Source organism: Rana temporaria, chromosome 9 (assembly GCF_905171775.1).
Source record: "Rana temporaria chromosome 9, aRanTem1.1, whole genome shotgun sequence".
Classification (NCBI taxonomy): Eukaryota; Metazoa; Chordata; class Amphibia; order Anura; family Ranidae; genus Rana; species Rana temporaria.
This window is the reverse complement of record NC_053497.1, coordinates 89,872,567-89,893,110: the sequence shown is the minus strand read 5'-3', so window position 1 is coordinate 89,893,110 and position 20,544 is coordinate 89,872,567. Positions and strand designations below refer to the sequence as shown.

The 20,544-nt window shown below is 42.9% G+C and overlaps 1 protein-coding gene across 1 annotated transcript; it reads right to left on the bottom strand.

Annotated features, from left to right (window-relative positions):
- Positions 1 to 442: 442 nt before the first annotated feature.
- Positions 443 to 20,012, bottom strand: IRS4 (insulin receptor substrate 4). Its single transcript, XM_040323899.1, has 2 exons — positions 16,533 to 20,012; positions 443 to 4,022 (listed from the first exon to the last, which is right to left on the bottom strand). Exons 1-2 carry the CDS (start codon positions 19,708 to 19,710, stop codon positions 4,018 to 4,020), a joined length of 3,183 nt encoding a protein of 1,060 aa, XP_040179833.1. The 5' UTR covers positions 19,711 to 20,012; the 3' UTR covers positions 443 to 4,017.
- Between the last annotated feature and the right edge of the window lie 532 nt (positions 20,013 to 20,544).

Below are 20,544 nucleotides of genomic sequence, written 5' to 3'. Positions count from 1 at the left end.
GTGACATGCGCAATGCTGCACATGGAGAGAAGAAGAGACTGAAGAAAGATTCCAGAATATGTAAAAGATTCATCAAATTTTATAAAATGGAGCAGATATTCAGCAACAAAAGACCTTTAAATACTGAGCCAACCAAGAGGTGGCTGTGAGCAACCTTAGCGGAAGTCAGGAGCCACATGTGGATGACAAGGCAATGGTCTGAATGATTACTGTTAGAGACTCCATGAAATGGGAAACAAGCTTTGTAGCATTAAAAAAAGAAATAAAATAAGCAATATTTATTGCATTAAAAAGGGAAGAACAGTACATCGACACCCAATAAGCTATGCTAAAATCTGGTAGAAAAATAGAACAAGTTATCAAATATGAAAACTGTACTACCTAAAAGACATTATTTACAAAAATAAATTACTTGACAGATTCATGAAGAAAACAACAGATATAACAAACAGTACCAACCATGTTTTATTAATTTGTACAGACAAAATAACTTTCCAATATGAAATTAAATTTACAGGACACACTTCTTCCATCATTGGTAAATCGTATACTATACAGCAGCATAAACTGAAAGCTGGAAGATATTATCTAGTGATATGCTTTACATATTCCAAAAGTTATGTTCCAGCACAATACTGAATAAATTAGTTTTGTTTGTAAACTAAGATTGCATATTTTATGCTGTACCTGTTTGACATTTAACTTACTAAATGCTGAGGTTATCCATCTGTAAGATTTAAACTGGCAGCTGCAAGATAACATCAGTCACTAAAAACAAAGATTTCTATGGCATTGAGAAAATTGTTTATACCCAATATAAAAACTCTTGTACTGAAAAACATGTGGCATTTAAAGCAATACATGTAGTTTAAAACTTACACTTCGTGTATTACCAAGCCAAATAACAGTTTTAAACAGACCAAAATGAAACAGAAGTCTGTAAACTTCAAAAACTAGTGTACCGCTTTCCCATTCTGGAAACATGAAAAATTAAATATTTATTGTTTCAATGAAAAATTAAAGTGTATATAAAAAGGGGCAAATGCAGCAAACCCTATGATACTATGAGGGGATAGAGTGCACTTTGTAAATTTAAAAAAAATTTAGTATTATTAATGATATGGAAATCGAATGAACTCGTACAGAAGCTGGTTATCAGCAGGGTTGGCAATATAGCCAGTCAGTTCTTAAACAAAATTACATTTACACAAACGCTTACTTTCCTACCCAAATTGTTTAAGAAATGTTGTACTTTTTAGATGGTGCAAATATGTGCCAGGTTATCTCCACCAAAAACTGCCATCTCACCAATTAGATTTTTTCCTGCGATAAAGTTTAGTATGTTGCAAATACATAAAATGTTAAAGTTAGTTTCCAGCCCGCTTTGCTCATACAGGGCAAATTAACAGGTTTAATTAAACAGTGGCCCTATTTGCAGCTTATACTTACCTCAACTACTGCTCCATTTAGATACTGGATGAGATTCCACAGCCCTGTGTAACATTCAACACATGGCATTTATACATGGCTTACTGTTCTCTTCACTCCCAAAGCCTAGTGTGGTCCTCATTAAAGTGAACCTGTGTCTTTGCTCTGCATGAAGTAAACCACAGGTTCACATTAAAGAAAGAAACAGTCACAATGGAACTTATGCAAAAATCTTGGAAAATCCATTGAGTTGAAGTTCAGACAGATTTAAAAAAATAAAATGCAGTAATGCATTTTCTTTTTATTAAATTGTATTTTAATAACTAGCGCAAGTACCTGAATTCACCTGGATAGCAGCGACCTGTATTCCGCTGCTCTGAAGGGCTCACATTGGGAAAGTCAGGGCCAGCAATGACAATTAGGCTCTGCTGCAGTATATGTCAAAAAGGAGAAAGCCGGAGGAGGAGAGCGATACTGTTAGCTGTCCAATCAGCAGGCTAGGGGTGTGTTCTTGAACAAGCTATGCTGGTATTGCAGTGAAGGCAAGGCTAGAACAGTATTGTATGGCAGAAGTGCCCAAGCACAGGACTGGCTGCACAGAATTGCAAATAGTTTGGCAGGTCAAACAATTCACATATACTGTATGTATTTAAATTGTGTACTAGGCCATGTTTATTTATGAAAGGTATACAGTCCCCCTTATTTAGCTGTACTGAGGCTGATGCTTTGAGTACCTGGGGTCAGAGGTCACCTAATGGGTGACAACTGCTGCCTGCCTTCACAAAATGTCTCAACTCTTAAAGAGTGCACAGCCAAATAAAACTCTGCAGTTAAACCCAAGAAAAAAAAGTCAACAAATTTCACTTAGCAGATATCTTCAGAGACTGCAGTGTATACCTTTTATTTTTGATTCGGCTTTCACATTTACAAGTGATGCCATTTTCATGCTTTTGTTACTGTATTAAATCCAGATATTCCCATATTAGCCAGTACCATAAATATGTCGTCCTCTAACTGCTGCTGAGATCCCAACTACATGGAAAGTGCATGGTTTCCAATAAGTCCGCTAAGAACCACCATTTGGCACTGCTATGGAGAAAGCAGAGCCTTTGAATGCAATGTACAAATATCACTAAATTACAAACTATAAATTCCTTTTGAAAGGGCATATAAAATTGTGGCCCTCTATTATTTGATACCAACATGCACTCTTTGGAGTAGGGAAGACAGGGTAATGTCAGGTATTTGGCAAGGCAGCAACTGTCAAAGTTCAGGTGACCTCTGAGCTTGAAGCAAAGGATAGGCCCACAGTAAGGGGGCACATGGAATGGTCAAGAGTCTTGCATAAATCTAGCTGTGACTGGTTCTCTTTAAAAATGGGGTACACGTTATTGGGCAGCTTTGCGTTTCAGCATACATTGTTCGCAGTGACTAAATCAAAGTTTGCTAGAAGAGTATAAGCACAGCAACACACATTTTGGGGGGGGGGGGGGGTTATCGGGACTACTAATTAAAACAAGGTGTACTAATCACCAAAATCATGCAATAAAATACTCATCCTTAAAAGGCAGAGTACCCATAATTTAGGAGCAACACAGTATTCATTAGATTATTTTTTTTTTTTTTATGCTGTACTGCCAATAGTGTCATTTAAATGTTAGCACACATCGTCTTTCACAGGGAACCAAAAGTTTGTGTCTTTGTAAAAACAGGGATGTAGGGAACAGGGAAGCCACCCCTACATTCCTTACAGAAACTAACATTTCACTAATAAAATTAATACTGCACTTTTTGCTGAATGTTAAATAAAAATGTATATCGTCTCATGAGAAAAAAAAAATTATATACAAGTGTGCACCTGAAAGAATCAGATACTGCCAATACATAAACGTAAAATGATACAAAAAGAAAATGCACAGGATTCACAAAAATGTTTTCAATGGGGTTAAAAAAAAAAAAAATTCATGTTCCATAGAAAAATGCATCTTTGTTCATTGAATGAGACATCTTTTCATATGATAGATCAAGTAAAATAAGTAGACTTTGGGGGGAGACAAACTCAAAATACCTCTTAATTTTACATATATAGTAGTTTCATCTGTACCCAAAAATTAGAACCAATATATAAACTGAAATTGGCTATACTTTAGGAAACATTCTTAAAGCATAGTGTTACACCTAGGTGCTACAGTAGCACATTGTGAAAATACTCGTGGGGCAGGTCCAGGAAGTAAAATGGCACAAGAGCGTTATGGAAGCCAGTTCTGAACCATTTCTCAAGTCAGAGCCACTTCCTGAAAAACACAGCAATCTCCCATATGCAATTTGCAAAATATGCCATCTTTTTCCTCACAAAAATATGTATGCTGAAAAAAAAAAAAAAAGCTTCCTTTGCCAACACATCAATATAAGCTTTAAATTGCTGTACATTTAATCTGTGTGGGAAAGCAAGTATGCGTCCATTTGAAATTCAACACGGCTTCACACATTATCTCGCTGCATTCTGTCTTCCCAAGTCACCTCATTCTGTTTTTACAGCAAAGAGGCTGGGGTGACACAGTCTTCTCTATGGTTTCCATGGTAATGCACTCAGTCTGTGGAAAATAAAATACAAATAAAGTCAATTAATGCTGAACAATGAAACTGTACAAAATGAAATGCTCACAGATCTTGCATTGCTTAATAATAATACTGGATATATATATATATATATAAAAAAATAATAATAGATATGTATATACATTTGGGGGGGGGGGGGGGGATAAAAATCAGTATGAATGCTGAACAAAATTAAAATATACTGTATGCCTATTTCTGCTTTGGTTGATTGTTCACGATTTAAAAAATTTCATTTAAAATTTACAAAATATTGCAATGCACAATATATATTTGAAAAGCCATAGCAGGAAATAAAATGGGTTGGAAGATTACAGCCGCAGGTACCAAGCTCTGGACAGTCATCTAGATCAGTGTTTCTCAACTCCAGTCCTCAAGGTGCCCCAACAGGTCATGTTTTCAGGATTTCCATTATTTTGCACAGGTGACTCGATCAGTTTCACTGCCTTAGTAATTACCACAGCCGTTTCATCTGAGGGAAATCCTGAAAACATGACCTGTTGGGGCGCCTTGAGGACTGGAGTTGAGAAACACTGATCTAGATCCTGGTTTTACCATATAGTTATAAAACAAGCATGCGCATATGCTTGCTCTAGGTTACTAATTTATCAAGTAGTAAATTATAGACAAGGATGACAGCTTACAACTTTAAAATAAAACATTGCAAGTTCCAAAATTGCATTGTTGCAGGTTCCTGCTAGGATTTAATATCACAAATCATAGGAGTCATTCCAGAAAGCTAAACATTACTAAAGACTTTATGAAAAAGAAAAAGGCATATTCTGGATTCATCCTCATAAGCAGATCATTTTACATCTAGTAAACACGTTTTGTTGAAATGTAAACAGATCATGTGATCAGCAGCCTGTTAAGCTGGGCTCTGTCAGAGTTTCGTCAAATTAGGTGACCCGTCAGATTTTGTAACAAAAGTGACGTTGCGTCACGGCCATCTTGCTACACCCCGCACGTGTCTGCAGAAAAGATACAGTGAGAAGGCGGCAAGCATTTCACACTTTTTTTTAACCAGTAAACTCAGCTTATATAGTGAAATACAGGATTTTGAAATCTGTCTGTTTTTATGTTGAATTTTAAAAGCAGCGGCAAGTGTGCTGATCTCACAGGTTCGCCGATCTCACAGAATGCCACTACTTTTATAATTCAACATCAAAACAGTGTGATGGGTTTCAAAATCCTGTATGTCACTATACAAGAAGTTCAGTTTACTGCTAAAAATAAGTGGGAAATGCAAGACCCCAGGAGGTGTACAAAGATGTCCGCTTGCCGCCTTCTCACTGTATCCTTACTGTGGCCGAGTGCGGTGTTTCTCCGAGATAGCCATCATGGAACATCACTTTCGTTACAAATTCTGACAGGTCGCCTAATCTGACGAAACACCAGCACCCATTGACACTCATTCACTCAGCACAACAATTATAATGAAAAAGGGTTTCATCGTGATCACTGTGGGCCCTTTAACCACTTAAGACCCGGACCTTTAGGCAGCTAAAGGACCCAGACAGTTTTTGCGATTCGGCACTTCGTCGCTTTAACTGACAATTGCGCGGTCGTGCGACGTGGCTCCCAAACAAAATTGGCATCCTTTTCCCACAAATAGAGCTTTCTTTTGGTGGTATTTGATCACCTCTGCGGTTTTTATTTTTTGCGCTATAAACAAAAATAGAGCGACAATTTTGAAAAAAATCCAATATTTTTTACTTTTTGCTATAATAAATATCCCCCAAAAATATATAAAACATTTTTTTTTCTCCTCAGTTTAGGCCGATACGTATTCTTCTACCTATTTTTGCTAAAAAAAAAAAAAAAAAAACGCAATAAGCGTTTATCGGTTGGTTTGCGCAAAATTTATAGCGTTTACAAAATAGGGGATAGTTTTATTGCATTTTTATTAATTTTTTTTTTTTTTTTACTACTAATGGCGGCGATCAGCGAATTTTTTCATGACTGCGACATTATGGCGGACACTTTTGACACATTTTTGGGACCATTGTCATTTTCACAGCAAAAAATGCATTTAAACTGCATTGTTTACTGTGAAAATTACAATTTCAGTTTGGGACTTAACCACTAGGGGGCGCTGAAGGGGTTATGTGTGACCTCATATGTTTTTCTAACTGTAGGGGTGTGTGGCTGTAGGTGTGACGTCATTGTGTGTTCCCTTATATAGGGAATCACAATCAATCAATGCGGGCGCCACAGTGAAGAACGGGGAAGCTGTGTTTACACACTGCTCTCCCCGTTCTTCAGCTCCAGTGACTCCAGCGGCGATCGGGTCCACGAGTCCCGGTTTCCTTTGGACTGGGTCGCAGGCGCACGACCGGGCACTAACAGAGGACGTACATGTGCCCAGCCGTGCCATTCTGCCGACGTAAATGTGCAGGAGGCGGTCCTTAAGCGGTTAAAGAGGTTGTAGATCTCCCTTAACATTTTGTACCCATGAAAAGGCCTAGAAAAAGGCTTACCTATAAGTACTGTAAATATCTGGAAAGAAGAGGGGCGCAGATGGATGCGGCCTGGAGCGATGCATACTAGCACATTATGTGGTTGATTTACTAAAGCTGAAGAGTGCAAAAATCAGGCTCACTTCTGCATAGAAACCAATCAGCCAAAAGCGGATTGGTTTCTATGCAGAAGTGAGCCCGATTCCGCACTATCCAGCTTTACCAAATCAACCACTAGGCCTTTACTTTGCAGGGGAGGGAGAAGAATTATATTCATTTTTTTATCAAGGGTTTACCTCCTCTAACCACTTGCAGACCACCCCGCCATCGTTGTACGTCGGCTGTTTAAAGTGGAATACCGTTATGGTAGCAGCTAGCTACCATAACCCTGGTGTCATCTTCAACAGTGGACGATCCGCTTTCAGATAAGTGGTCTCTGCAGCAGATTCGACACAAGATAACTTATCAGGGGTGGGAGAGGTGCCTCTGGTCGTATTCGACGGTTAACGGAGCGGTCGGTAGTCACTTCCGCCCAATGGTCTTAAAAGGGATTTTTTTTTTTTACTGCGTTTAAGTGTAAAATGCGAGGTCTTTTTAATCCCAGATCTCACATTTAAGAGGTCCTGTCATGCTTTTTACTATTACAAGGGATGTTTACATTTTTTTTTAACCACTTCGTGCCCGCGCTGTAGTCGAAAGACGGCTACAGCGTGGTGCTCAATTGCCGGGAGGGAGTCCCTGGACATCTTCCAGTTTACTCGTTCCCCGCATCTGGAAAATCTGTGTTGGCCGTGTGCCTTGGACACAGCCAATCACAGATCAGGCTAAATGGCCAATCACAGCGGCCATTTAGCACTTGATCGACGTGTCCATTGAGAGATGATCCCAAGTGTAAACATATGAGATCATCTCTCATTGCCTACTCTCCCTCCTCACACAGAGACCGCGTGTGAGGAGGGAGAGCTTCTGTGCTGCAGCTTGCGAGTTAAAAAAAAAAAAAAAAAAAAAAAAAAAAACAGTAAATACACTGCCCACAGTACCATCTGTCAGTGTCACTGAGGAGGCGTACAATATTCTTGTGGCCAGACGAAGGCATTCTGGTGAGGAGGCAGTGCCATCCACCAGCACCGCAGTACCTCGGCAAGAAAGGCCACGTACCAGTGGGGCGTCACCTCAGTCCCAAAGGGTTAGGTCCCATGCCAGCCTTCCATATTCCCTTTAGAACCCCTTGAGGCTTCCCCCCAATTCAGGAGAAGCCAACATTCCAGGTGGACACACATTTTTTCCACTTTTTACTGAGGACATTCTAGCATCAATTTTGGTTCAGTACAACCTATATTCACAACAATTCATAGCAAGTAACCCAACGTCCTATTATGCCGTCCCTACAACTGGAGAGCCCTAACAGTGGAGGAGTATAAAACATTTTTGGGCCTCACATTCTGTATGGGACTAACCAAAAAAAATAAAAAATAATGAATTACATTTATATTGGTCACCCCATCCCTTCCTCAGTAATGCCCAGAACCAGATATCTCATGATTATGAGATTCCTATAGTTACGTAATGACTGCTTACATACGCAGGTCTATTGTGTAAACTGTGTGTCAAATCACTTAGTGTTTTTTTTTATGTACATTGTTTCTTCTTAATTGTAATGCAGGGCTTGACAAATTTGCTTGTAATCTAGGAGCCAGCTAAAAAAGTTAGGAGCCAGGAACGCACCCGTCCCGCCAAGCTCCCGTACAGAAGCAAAGGCTTACGTGAGTAGCGCCCGCATATGAAAGCGGTGTCCAAACTACACATGTGCGGGATCACTGCGATTGGTAGTGCGAGAGCAATCATTCTAGCCCTCTATACCTCCTCTAACTCAAAACATGAAACCTGTAGAATTTTTTTAAACGTCGCCTATGGGGATTTTAAAGGGTAAAAAATTGTGGCCATTCCACGAGCGGGCGCAATTTTGAAGCGTGACGTGTTGGGTATCAATTTACTTGGTGTAACATTATCTTTCACATAAAAAAAAATTTTTTTTTACTATTGTCTTTTTTTTTTATTATTAAGAAATGTGTATTTTTTTTCCAAAAAAGTGCGCTTGCAAGACCGCTGGTCAAATACGCTGCAGAAGAAAGTATTGCAACGACGCCATTTTATTCTCTAGGGTGTTAGAATAAAAAATATATATAATGTTTGGGGGTTCCAAGTAAAGGGAAGGAGGTGGGTGGGCAGTGAAAAAACAGGCAGGGGACGCTCCATTAGCATTGCTGGTTGTCTTGTCATACCAACGGCCACCACAAGAGGGCGCCAGAGAAGCATAAGACTGCAGAGAAAGCCGCGGCCTCAATTACCAGCCAGCATGGGAGGGGTGCGCACGGAGAAACAGGATACCCCAGCTGTGCCACCCTAGGTGCCAGGTCGCTAATTCTAGTCGCAATTGCGGCCTGGCGCCCGGGTTTGTCGAACCCTGTTGAAATGTATATCTACCACAAGAGCCCCTGATCCGACAGCTTTTATTAATTATGAATAACATATTTTTGGATTGTTCTGTAGCATTCCTTCCACTTTTGTGAACTTCTCCCTCCCGTTGCCTCCCCGAATACCTAGGTTACATATACCAGAAGGCTGCAGTTGCAATTTCTGTGAAATCTCACGATATCTCACTCAAACACCATGGCAACAAGTCAGCAGATTTACACAGTGCCATGTCTCCATCTGCACATGACCTGGCACCACATCATCAGGGCACTAACTGAGCACCAGGAAGACACAGCTGGCTTTCAATAAAGAATAAACATGAGATGGGGTCATATTATAGGACCTGTGGCACAAGAATGATGGGTGTGAAGAGGACAACACAGGTATCACAGGCCTTGTAAATATGTTTATGCAGCCCATTGTCATAACTATGGTAACATCCATAATAGTAATTATTTTCTTAAGGGAGGTGCAAGGTCTACTTTGAACTCGCATGACATCTCAGCTACAGTTTGCCAAAGGCCCCTCCCTAGGAGAGACTCTGAAGGTAGCTGGACATTTCTTCTATGGCATGGCAAGACCAAAACATACTTATGCCAAAGTGTTTTGGTCTGATGGCAAAAACCTTCAAGAGCAACTTCTATTTTGTGGGAAAACTATAGTAATTAAAAAAAGTACATAGCATTTTGTAATTGAAGATTAAAAATTGTTATTTCCTTTTTAATCTGCAGAGCCCACATTTTCTGTTAAATTAAATGCAATATGTAACCTGGAGGCATTCTGTACAAAGATGTAGAGAACACCCCCTGGAAATCTAATTTCCTGCTTGTGCGATTGGCTCAGAGAATTTGCCAGAAGTCTACACTAAGATACAAGTCATATTTTAGACATCCTCCCGCTGCCGTCAATCAAATCCAATGATGCAGTCCTGCATTCTGTGTGAATGGACACAGATACGTGACTCGGGAGTGCGCCCGCACAGGTGTCCACTAAGGAGAGCGATTCTCCAATGTGGACACTCGATGAGGGGGCAGGAGCCACCAGCACCGCTGAGGGAATGAACTGCACAATGGAGGCAAGTATGACATGTTGGTTAATTAAAAAAAATATATAGGGTTTACAACCCCTTAAAGCAGAATTACACAGCACAGTGCTTTTGCTGTGTAATCTGCCACCCGCTAAAGTAAAAAAAAAAAACAAAAAAAAAAAACCACACACACACCTCCCTGAACCTGGCACTTCCTGTATCTCCACAAAAATCAGGGACGCTGCTGTCCCCTCTGCTCCCCCCCCTTCCTGTCATCTCCCTCTCTGTGTCAGTCTCCGGCCCTGCAACCCCCGGTATTTAGAATGCTTGTTTTTGAAAACTACTTGTATAGTGTGCCATGCCAGCCTCTAATACAGGGGCTGGCATAGTCTTATATAAATGGGTTAACAAACCCTTTAACCATTTTAAAAGAGATAGACCCTGCATTTCCACATTAGAACATTGCAAGTGCATCAGCCAACAATAAAAAACACTCCCATTCAGATTCACTCTGAATTTTTTTGCAGAGCAGATACAGGTAGGAATCTGCAACAATGTAAAATCCCTGCAATGTATATGGACAACCCAGGGAGATTATGTTTTCTTAACAAAAGCAGTTACTCTCTAAACGGTGCAGATCAAAAACACACCATCCCTACCAAGAAGCATCAGGGTGGCAGCATCACTCTGTAGGGATGTTTCCCTGCAGCAGGCCCTGAAAGGTTTATGATGGTAAAGGGCAGAATGAATATAGCAAAATAAAAAAAGGTAAAATGTTAGTGGAAAGCTTTAGTGCCAGTTCACACTACAGCGATTTGGGATCCCGACTTGTGTCGCGCAACGTGAGAAATTCCATTGAAGTAAATGAGCCGTCTTAACGTACACTCCTGAAGTCGCTCCGACTTCAGAAAAGATTCCCCCTCTAACTCTAAACAGGTAACCTGTAAAATATTTAAAGAGTTGCCTATGGAGATTTTGAAGTACCGAAGTTTTGGCGCAATTCCACAAGTGTGTGCAGTGTTAAACACCCCCCCATTTATGAAAAGAATTTTAAAAAATTGCTGCGCAAAAATATTGTGGCCATTTTATTCCCGGAAAAAAAAAATTGGGAATTTTACATTTAGGAGAGGAGTACCAGAATTGGCCTGGTATGAAAGTGGTTAAACAAGTTTTGTAGAGGTCCTGCGTACTGTCAAAGGACGTTGTCCCAGAGCGGCCATGCCGTGTTGCTAGGAAATTGCGTGCCCCCAATCTCTGTAAAGAACCACTTCTCCGCCCTGCCTATAGCAGAATGGCAGCTGGGCGGTGGTTCAGTTCAGTTATCCTGACTATATGACGTCTTTCAGGAGAATAGCCTGCATGCGCCCGTGGGGGGCGCACAGCACGGCGATCGTGGTGCGGCGCGCCAATCTGACACACTGCAACACCGATCTTGAAAGCCCTTTACCACGTGATCAGCCGTGCCCAATCACGGCTGATCACAGTGTAAATGGCAAAAAGTCATGCATCGGCTTTTCCTCAGAGGAGCGCCGATCCACAGCTCTGACAGGGGGGGGTCCTGTGCCGATTATCAGAGCAGCCCCCCCCCCCCGAAGATACCTACACTGGACCACCAGGAATGCCACCATGGACCACCAGGGATGACAGTCAGAGCCCATACAGATACCAATAAGTGCCCATCAGCAATGCCACCTATCAGTGTTGCCTATTAACGCCCAGTGCTGCATATCAGTGCCTGTTAGTGAAGGAGAAAACAAAAATTTAAAATTTACAAATATTTTTTTATAAACAAATAAAAAAAAAAAAATCAAAATAGATTTTTTTTTTTATTGCTAAATAAACACATGCAGGGAGGTGATCAAATACCACCAAAAGCACTGTTTGTGGGAACAAAATGATATATAGATAAAGAGCGTACGCAAGGGGAAGAGAGATAACACGTGCATGATGGGGAGGGGGGAGAGAACACGTGCACGAAAGGGGACAGAGTGGGCAAATGAGGGGTGGGAGGGGGGGTTGAAACACACAATTTTAGTCATTGCTCTTTCAATGCCAATCCTTTGCATGTATAAAGTTACCAAACAGATTTCATTGATGTATTTATCCATTTGCCTGGAGTTCAGCTTCAAAAACAATGTCAGAGGTCACGGAAGTTGCAGACCTGTCAACTGTCTGACCTCACACACACACACCATCTCCCATTTTCTGAGTGTGCAGTGTGTTTGGTCAGGGGGTTGATGAGCAACAACTGCCATTCCAGATAAAATCTCAGACTGAAAGAAAAGGGTTAAAGCAGAGTTCCACCCAAAAGTGGAACTTCTGCTGATCTGCTTCCTCCCCCCTCTGATGCCACATATGGCACCGTTCCTCGGAAAGTTTGACCCCCCTCCTTTCTACGCCGCCGGGCCAAATTCGAATTCTTTCTTTACCAGGAATGGCAGGAACCTGGAGTCGATCCAAAAAAAAAAATTGTCTGGGGTGCCGACATTGCGGGCTCCCTGGACAGGCAAGTGGCCCAATAATAAAAGTCAGCAGCTGCAGTATCTGTATCTGCGGACTTCATTTTTCTTTCCCCGGCAGAAAGTAGTACAAACAGCATAACCATTTACACCACCAAGATAAAGTGTCCCAATACATTTAACCCCCTCCCCCCAAACACTTCCCTAATGTCCATGGTCACCACCATTGGGTGCTCTCCATACTTGTTTGTAGAAGAGATAGTGAAGGGAGCGATTGGGCCCTCTAGCTGTCTGGGAGGACGACGCAGGGTCACAGCTTGCCAGGCGCTGTGTTTTTGGATACACAGCTCCAGATGGGAGAGTGGGAGGTGATAAAAGCTGCAGCCACTCAGATTTATTAACACCGCTGGGTGGCGCTATCAGAATACCATGTCCCCTATGGACAATTTTGTGTACAGACGTCTGTCACCATTGAGAAGTACATGCAAGTGGTTGTAAACCCTTTTTTTACAACCTTATGCTACAGGTAAGCCTATATTAAGGCTTACCTGTAGCCAACCAGGATATCCATTCTAAACCTACACGGTTTAGGAGATATCCCCTGTCCACTGCATGTGCCGATGTCATGGCACAAATGCGCACTGGGGCAAACTGAGGCAATGGCACCTATGTGCCGTTGCTGCAGTCTCCGTGCCGTTACCGTCTCTGGCCAATCACAGCGCCGGACCCGCGATACCCAGAAGTAACTCCGGGACAACATGTAGGTGGCCGGAGGGGGAGACAAGGACTGCTGCGGGGGGCTTCGATCTGAGGTAATACATAATGCTAAGCATACTAGCTCATTATGCATTTGTCTTGCAGGGTTTTTTTTTTAAACAAGGGTTTACTTCCTCTTTACGGCTTGACATGTTTAACCACTTTAGGATCAGGTACATTTATCCCCATCTGGCCCAGAGCAATTTTTCTGCTTTCAGCGCTGTCACACTTTAAATGACAACTGAGCAGTCATGCAACACTGTACCCAAAGAAAAAAATACAATTTTGAGAGATGGATCTATCTCTAGAAAAAAAAAATTTTGCTGGCATTTAATCACCACTGGATTTTTTATTTTTTGCAAATAAAAAAAAAAAAAAAAAATTAAAAAAAAAAAAAAAAAAAAAACACACCACACACTGCATGTCTCGTTTTGGTTATAACATTTTGCAAATAAATCTTTCTTCATAAAATGTAATTCAAAATGTATTCTGCTACATTTGGTGAAAATAACCCAAATTATAGTATACATGGTTAGTCTGGTTGGGGGGGAAAAAAAGCCACAAGTCTATCTAGTTTAACCAAATTAAGTCTGTAGGAATGTTTTTAATAGATATAATAGATAGGGATCTATCTCTATTTACTGACAGCCCATCTAATTTCATTATGCCTGAAAATGGCAGGACAGTACAAATACCCTCCAAAATTACCCCTTTTTCGGAAAGTACAGTCCAAAAGGTATTTAGTAGAAGGCCTGGAGAATTTTTGTCACAGCCATTTGGAAAATGAAAACAAAAAATAACTGGTGTGGCGGTAGAAAATACTACTATAGGGAAGTGATCAGGATTTTTTTCTAAAAAAACACACACACACACACGTTTCCTTATACCAGGGTTCGACAAAATCCGGGCGCCCGGTCACAACTGCGACAAGAAATAGCGACCTGGCGCCCGGGGAAGCTTAGGCCTGCAGAAGGCCGCAAAGCGGCGGCCTCAAATACCGGCCGGCACGGCGGAGGAGCACGGAGACACAGGATACCCCAATCCTGTGTCTCCGTGCGCCCCCCACCGCCTGGTAATTGAGGCCACGGCTTTGCGGCCTTCTGCAGGCTTAAGCTTCCTTCTGTGATCTGGCCCATCTTGTGGTGGCCGTTGGCATGACAAGTAAAACAGCAATTCTAATGTGTTTTTCACTGTGTTCTTACTGCCATCTCCTTCCCTTCAATTAGAGCCCCCAAACATACATACATATATATATACATATATACATATATATATATATAAAAAAATAATAATAGATATGTATATACATTTGGGGGGGGGGGGGGGGGATAAAAATCAGTATGAATGCTGAACAAAATTAAAATATACTGTATGCCTATTTCTGCTTTGGTTGATTGTTCACGATTTTTTTTATTCTAACCCTAGAGAATAAAATGGCGGTTGTTGCAATACTTTGTCACATCGTATTTGCACAGCGGTCTTACAAGCGCACTTTTTTGGGTAACAAATGCACTTTAAAAAAAAAAAAAAAAAAAAAAAACAAACAAACAAACAAACAAACAAACAAACACACACACACACACAACAGTAAAGTTAGCCCATTTTTTTTTATATTGTGAAAGATAATGTTACGCCGAGTAAATTGATACCCAACATGTCACGCTTCAAAATTGCGTCCGCTCGTGGAATGGCGTCAAACTTTTACCCTTTAAAATCTCCATAGGCCACGTTTAAAAAAAAATCTACAGGTTGCATGTTTTGAGTTATCTGCTGTGATTGGTCAGTGATCACATGGCCGGTACAGCGATTAATCATCGGCTGTGTTCACTGACAAAGCGCACAGCTGCGTTGTCCGGTGAGGGGTGCGTTCTGGGAGGACAAAATATGACATTCTCGCAGAACAGAGCTCCCGCCCAGCTGTACTATAGGCCAAGTGTTAATATCAATTTGTTTGGTGCAACATCTCATTATATATATATATATATATATATATATATATATATATATATATATATAATGTGTGTGTGTGTGTGTGTGTGTATGTGCAATATGGGTAAATGTCTCGTCTGCATGCAGTAAAGTTTACTTTAGGTGTACTTTTCACCAATATTATGCGGCATGAAAAGCTGCCAACTACCATTTCATTATCTATGCTTGTTGCTTTCTCAAAAATGTACATTTGGTTTTTTTTTAACTAATCTGCAGTCCTAAAATATGTGCATTTTAACACATGTGAAGAAAATTCAAGCCTAGCGTACCTTTAAATTACATTTTTTTCTTCAAACATTATTTCTAGTAACAAGGCAAATGTGGTGCTTAAGAAGAATTTAGTCATGTGTGCATTTATAACCAACATGCTTCTCTGATAGCAGCAGATATGGTCACAGCATTTTAAAGCTGCCTAAAGAGAAGCAAACACACACCAGAGGTGGCCTTCACAAAAATCTTAAACAAGAAACAGGCAAGTTACACAACAAATCTAATCCAGCGGCATTAAATGCAACGTCAGCCTTGTAATTTGCCCAACAACCAATTACTTAACAGCAAGTTATATATCATCTTATCTAAACAATATGCCCGCACACCAGCTGTAATATTTGGTTTGCTGCACAAAAAGTTAAAGCAGTTGTATACCCGCAACAAGTTTTTTTTTTTTTACACACCTGAAAGGCAAAATGCATAATGAGCTAGTATGCACCACATACTAGCTCATTATGAAATACTTACCTTGGAACGAGGTGTAGTGAACTTACCTGGTCCACGCCGAGCGAGATGTCATTTTGCCTCGGCGTGTTTTCCGGGTATCGCCACTCCAGCGCTGTGATTGGCTGGAGCGGCGATGTCACCACTACCGGGCATGCGCTCGGGAGACTTCAGCAAGGTCCGGCGGCTGCCGGGCCTTTAGCCGAGGATCCCCGCTGCAATCAGCGGCGCATTGCAAAGGGGAATATTTCATAAACCGTACAGGTTTAGGAAATATTCTTTATACCTACAGGTAAGCCTTATTATAGGCTTACCTGTAGGTAAAAGTGGTAGTAAAGAGTTTACTACCACTTTATCTTACAAGAAGGATATGCATGCCACCTCACCAGTAGTAGAAGTTGCTATATATATATATATATATATATATATATATATATATATATATATATATATATATATATATATATATATATATATATATATATACACCCAGCATGAAATTGGTGATAAAGCTAAAGCCATTCATTTACAAACCTTTGTTCAAACAGTGCCAAAGCAATGAACAACCTGTATTGAAATATTTTGTGGGCAAGATTAGCATTTACAAACCTTTTCTGAAGGCAGAACACTTCAGGCAGTCAGGCCTGGAGAAGTCGATGCTGACATAAGCTCCTGTTTCCAAATTTCTGCTTCCATTCTGGTGCTGGCTGCAAACTGGGGAGGCAGGCTCGCAGACATTATCATGCATACTCAGAGCTATGTAGTTCAGACCATGCTGAAAACCTGTAGAGCAGTTTCTAGACATTTTTTTCTCTTGATCACAACTGTTTTCATCAGGCTTCAGCCAAACGTTGTCAAAAGAGGCAGAACTATGCCTTTTGCCACTTTCAGTAAAGCAAGAGGATGTTGTTGTCACTGTGCTGGCAGAGGAGAAAGTTTCAGAGCTGTGCCTCCGTCTTCCCTGTGGATCAACACGGATAACTTTAGGACCAGCTACAGGCTCTGCATTAGGGTTGAGGACAGGGGGGAAGCCACTTTTAAAGGATGACATATCCCCAATACACAGCCGATTTACAATAGATGATGGGCTTTCTAACTTTGTACCATTCTCAGTTTCATCAGGAAAAGGTCTTGGGGGAGTCATTGCCATATTAAATGTCATTGTAGTGTAATCATCATTCCTATTATTTGTAGTAGTGACACAAGCTGTACCGCATGGGAGCTTGGCATATTCTGCACTGGGCTGAACTCTGGAAATACCAGGACATGCATAGGCAGAAATGTCTGTTAGAGAGTTAGAAAATTCAGCTGTGGCTTTCAGAGATTGCACATCAATTTCTACACTCATGTAATCGGACAAGGGGGACTGTCTGTGATCACAACTTGAGCCCAAAGAAGATGGTGAGCCTTCTGCAGACAGAGAATGGGGAGTACTACCCGCTTTATCACTGAAGTCAATATTTATATATTCGCCAGGGCTGGTTGGCTCAGCTGAAGTAGAATGGTCAAACATTCTTGGTATTGTATTGCTCCCTCTCATAGCAAGGGTAAGTTTAGTTGGCCTTGTTGCCCTAACTTGATGATTTAATATGTCACTGGAAGATTTCAAATCAGTCTTTGACATCCCGTTTGCAACCCCATTCTTACACACTTCACTTACATTTTCCTCACTCGTTTGCAGTAACGTTCCCGGAGAAGACATAGGAACATACTCATTATGATCATTGCAATGTTTTGAAGAACTTTTAAAGCTTCTGGGTAAAGAAAAATAAGAGCTGAACCCTCTGGAGTTAGTTACATTAGAGTCAATAGTCTGTTTTGAGGTGCTGCCATAGGACATGTCCATGTACTCACCATTGGTGACTTTCTCTTGGCTGCCTTTAGAGGTATTTCCTGTTAATGTATTTCTGACAGGCGAACTGGCAGCTGGAAACATCATCATATACCCTTTTGAATCCGCCTGAGATGGGCACCTGGAAATTATTTCTTTTGGTACAGAAACACTTTTGGGTGCCATTGGCAAATAGTCATTGTATGAAACTGAAGGCATCATTGGCATGTAGCCATCATCCTTGGCTTTACTCCCACTTTGGTTACAAATAGAATCAATGAGGCCATTACTATAATCCTCGGGGTGATTGCTGTCTTTTAACTTTGGTGATTCAGAGTAGGCAAACTGCTTCTCTTCAGAGTTTTCATCAAAAGAAACACCCGCGTGGGACTTTTGTTGCAAGGTGACATGGGTGGGCTTAGTCAGGGAATATGTTCTTTTTCTAAAAATTTTCTCTGCTTCCATGTAATCATCCTGACCAACTGTGTGGCTTTTCGTGCTCATTGACATGTAATCACTGAGGGTGTTTTCTTCTTGTATGGGTGGTGTGTTACCCAATGAGTCTGGAGTATTACTCCTCACGCGAAAGTACCTGAGGTCTCCAGGACTTGAGCCATACTCATCGGATGAAATAAAGCCACCATCACTAGGAGAGCCACACACAGAACTGGAGGGTCTGGTCAGGGAATCAGATACAGACCCAGGGCCACTACTCGAACACACGTTTATTGGGCTTGTAGCTGAAGGAAAATGGGAAACTGGCAGGGAAGCTGATCTGGAGTGGTAGCCAGAATTAAAAGGTGCCCTGACATATCTCCCAGTACCTTCTTGCTTATTCAGATTTATCCGTGCCGTATTTAAGTGGATCAGACTGCCAGTCACTGACCTGAACGGCCTGGTCATGGTACCTTCACCCTCGCTGGAGGTCCTAAATCGGTAAGAGTTGCTCTTGGACGTTGGAGGAGTACCGGCGATGCTTTCAGTCCTCGATCTTCTCTGCAGGCCGGTCTGGCTGGGTGGCAGGTTGCCCAAATACCGTCTGGTGGTGATAAAGGAGATGGGGTTGGAGCCGGAGGACTGGCTCTTGCTCCTCGGCCTGAACTCGGAGTAGGCCTTTAGGGCTTTCATGGTTTCCAGGAAAGTCTCGTGCATGTTCTGGGCCACCACACAGTCGTCCACCTGCATCCACAGCTCGCCCGCCCCGGTAGACGAGGAGCGGCCCACCTCAATGAAGAAGTAGTTCTCAGAGTGGCCACAGCGGCGGATGTTCATGAGCAGCAGGTGGACGCAGGCCACCTCCGAGTTGAGCTTGACCAGGTGCACGGCCTTGTTGGACAGGCAAAGGCGGTAGACACCGGAAAGGTTCTTGCTCTGGCCCAGCCCCCGCGGTTTGACATTGACCTGCCAGACCTCCTTGAAGACGGTGCCGGCCCGGAAGCCGCCGTAGCTCTCCTCCTCCAGCTCGTCGTCCTCGGCCAGGCAGGACTTCTTGTTCTCGTTGATGAGCTGGCTGAGGGCCTGGTACCAGGAGTCCTGCTCCTGCTCGCTGTCGGCCACCATGGCAAAGTACTCGTCCTTGGTGTACAGGGCCAGCAGGTGCTTGTTCTTGGCGTCAGCCCGCCGGCTGACGGTGAAGCACTGGGACAGGAAGATGACCCTCTTGGGTGGTCCAGGTCGCTGCAGACCAGTCCGGAATTTCTTCTCGTTGTCATAGTACTCCAGCCGGGCTGGACCCAGGTGGCTGTGTGCCCTCAGTACAAAGTAACGTTTGTGGCCATGCTTCTGCTTCCTCAGGTAGCCACGCTTCTGCACGTCCTCCTCACAGGTGACCACACTCTCCTCCTGTACCTGAGGCAGACGCCCACAGCCGCTCTCCTCCTGAGGGGGGGACGCAGGAGCGGGCTTCATGCTTGTCCTGCCGGCTCTGTCCTCCTCACCGTTCAGGACACCCGCCATGGAAAAGGGGAGCCCCCGAGGGCTGGCCTCTCTGCTCTGCTTCCCGGGATATGTACGGAGCTCGCCGGCGTCCTACCTTCCCTCTGCCAGTGAATGAAACTCAGCGTCCGCCTTCTAGCGCCTCACAGAGGGGGGTTCAGAGGACACGCATGGCGCTGTGTCTAGGCGCCGGGAATCTCCGTCTCCCCCCGGCGTGCACGGCTCAGCAGCGGCTCCTCTCCTCGCCGTACACATTCACCACAGACAGACTGGAGCGGGGGCAGGGAGAGCGGCACGGCGAAAACAACACGTGACCCCGCCCGCCTGCGTCACCTAGACACTACCCGCCCACCACGGAGGCACGGACCTCACCGCCCAATGACAGCGCGCTCGGCCAATAGCGGCGGGCTCCTTGCAAAAACATCCCGCAGAATGGGCGTGGCCACCGCGCTCCCACTATCAGTCCTGCCCATTTTTACTCACGCTTTAGGATGTAAACAGGCAGCCGATTGGTGGTTTCGGGGGAGGAACCCGTCCTCTGCTAAAAAGGCGTGTTCCGTAGTAATAGGCGTGGCCCGAAGCGCTTATTGGTCAAGTCTGGGTGCTGTTACAATTTGGCACGCAGCGATTGGCTGCAATAGAAGTCTCCCTGTCCTACCTTTCCCAGTGGGCGGGGACTCTCGCCTGGTTGTGAAGAGAAGTAAACAACAGTGTGGGTAGCGGTGGTGGCAGGAGAGAGTCGGTGTCAGTCTGCGAAGGAAACGTCAAATAAAATATGCGAAATGGATGCGGCGGGCTGGACTGCGCAGTATCGTCAGGCACACGGTGTGCACGCTGCGGCAGGCGGTCACCCAT

Coding starts and splice junctions, on each gene's coding strand:
- IRS4 (XM_040323899.1), bottom strand. CDS start 19,710: ATGGCGGGTGTCCTGAACGGTGAGGAGGACAGAGCCGGCAGGACAAGC.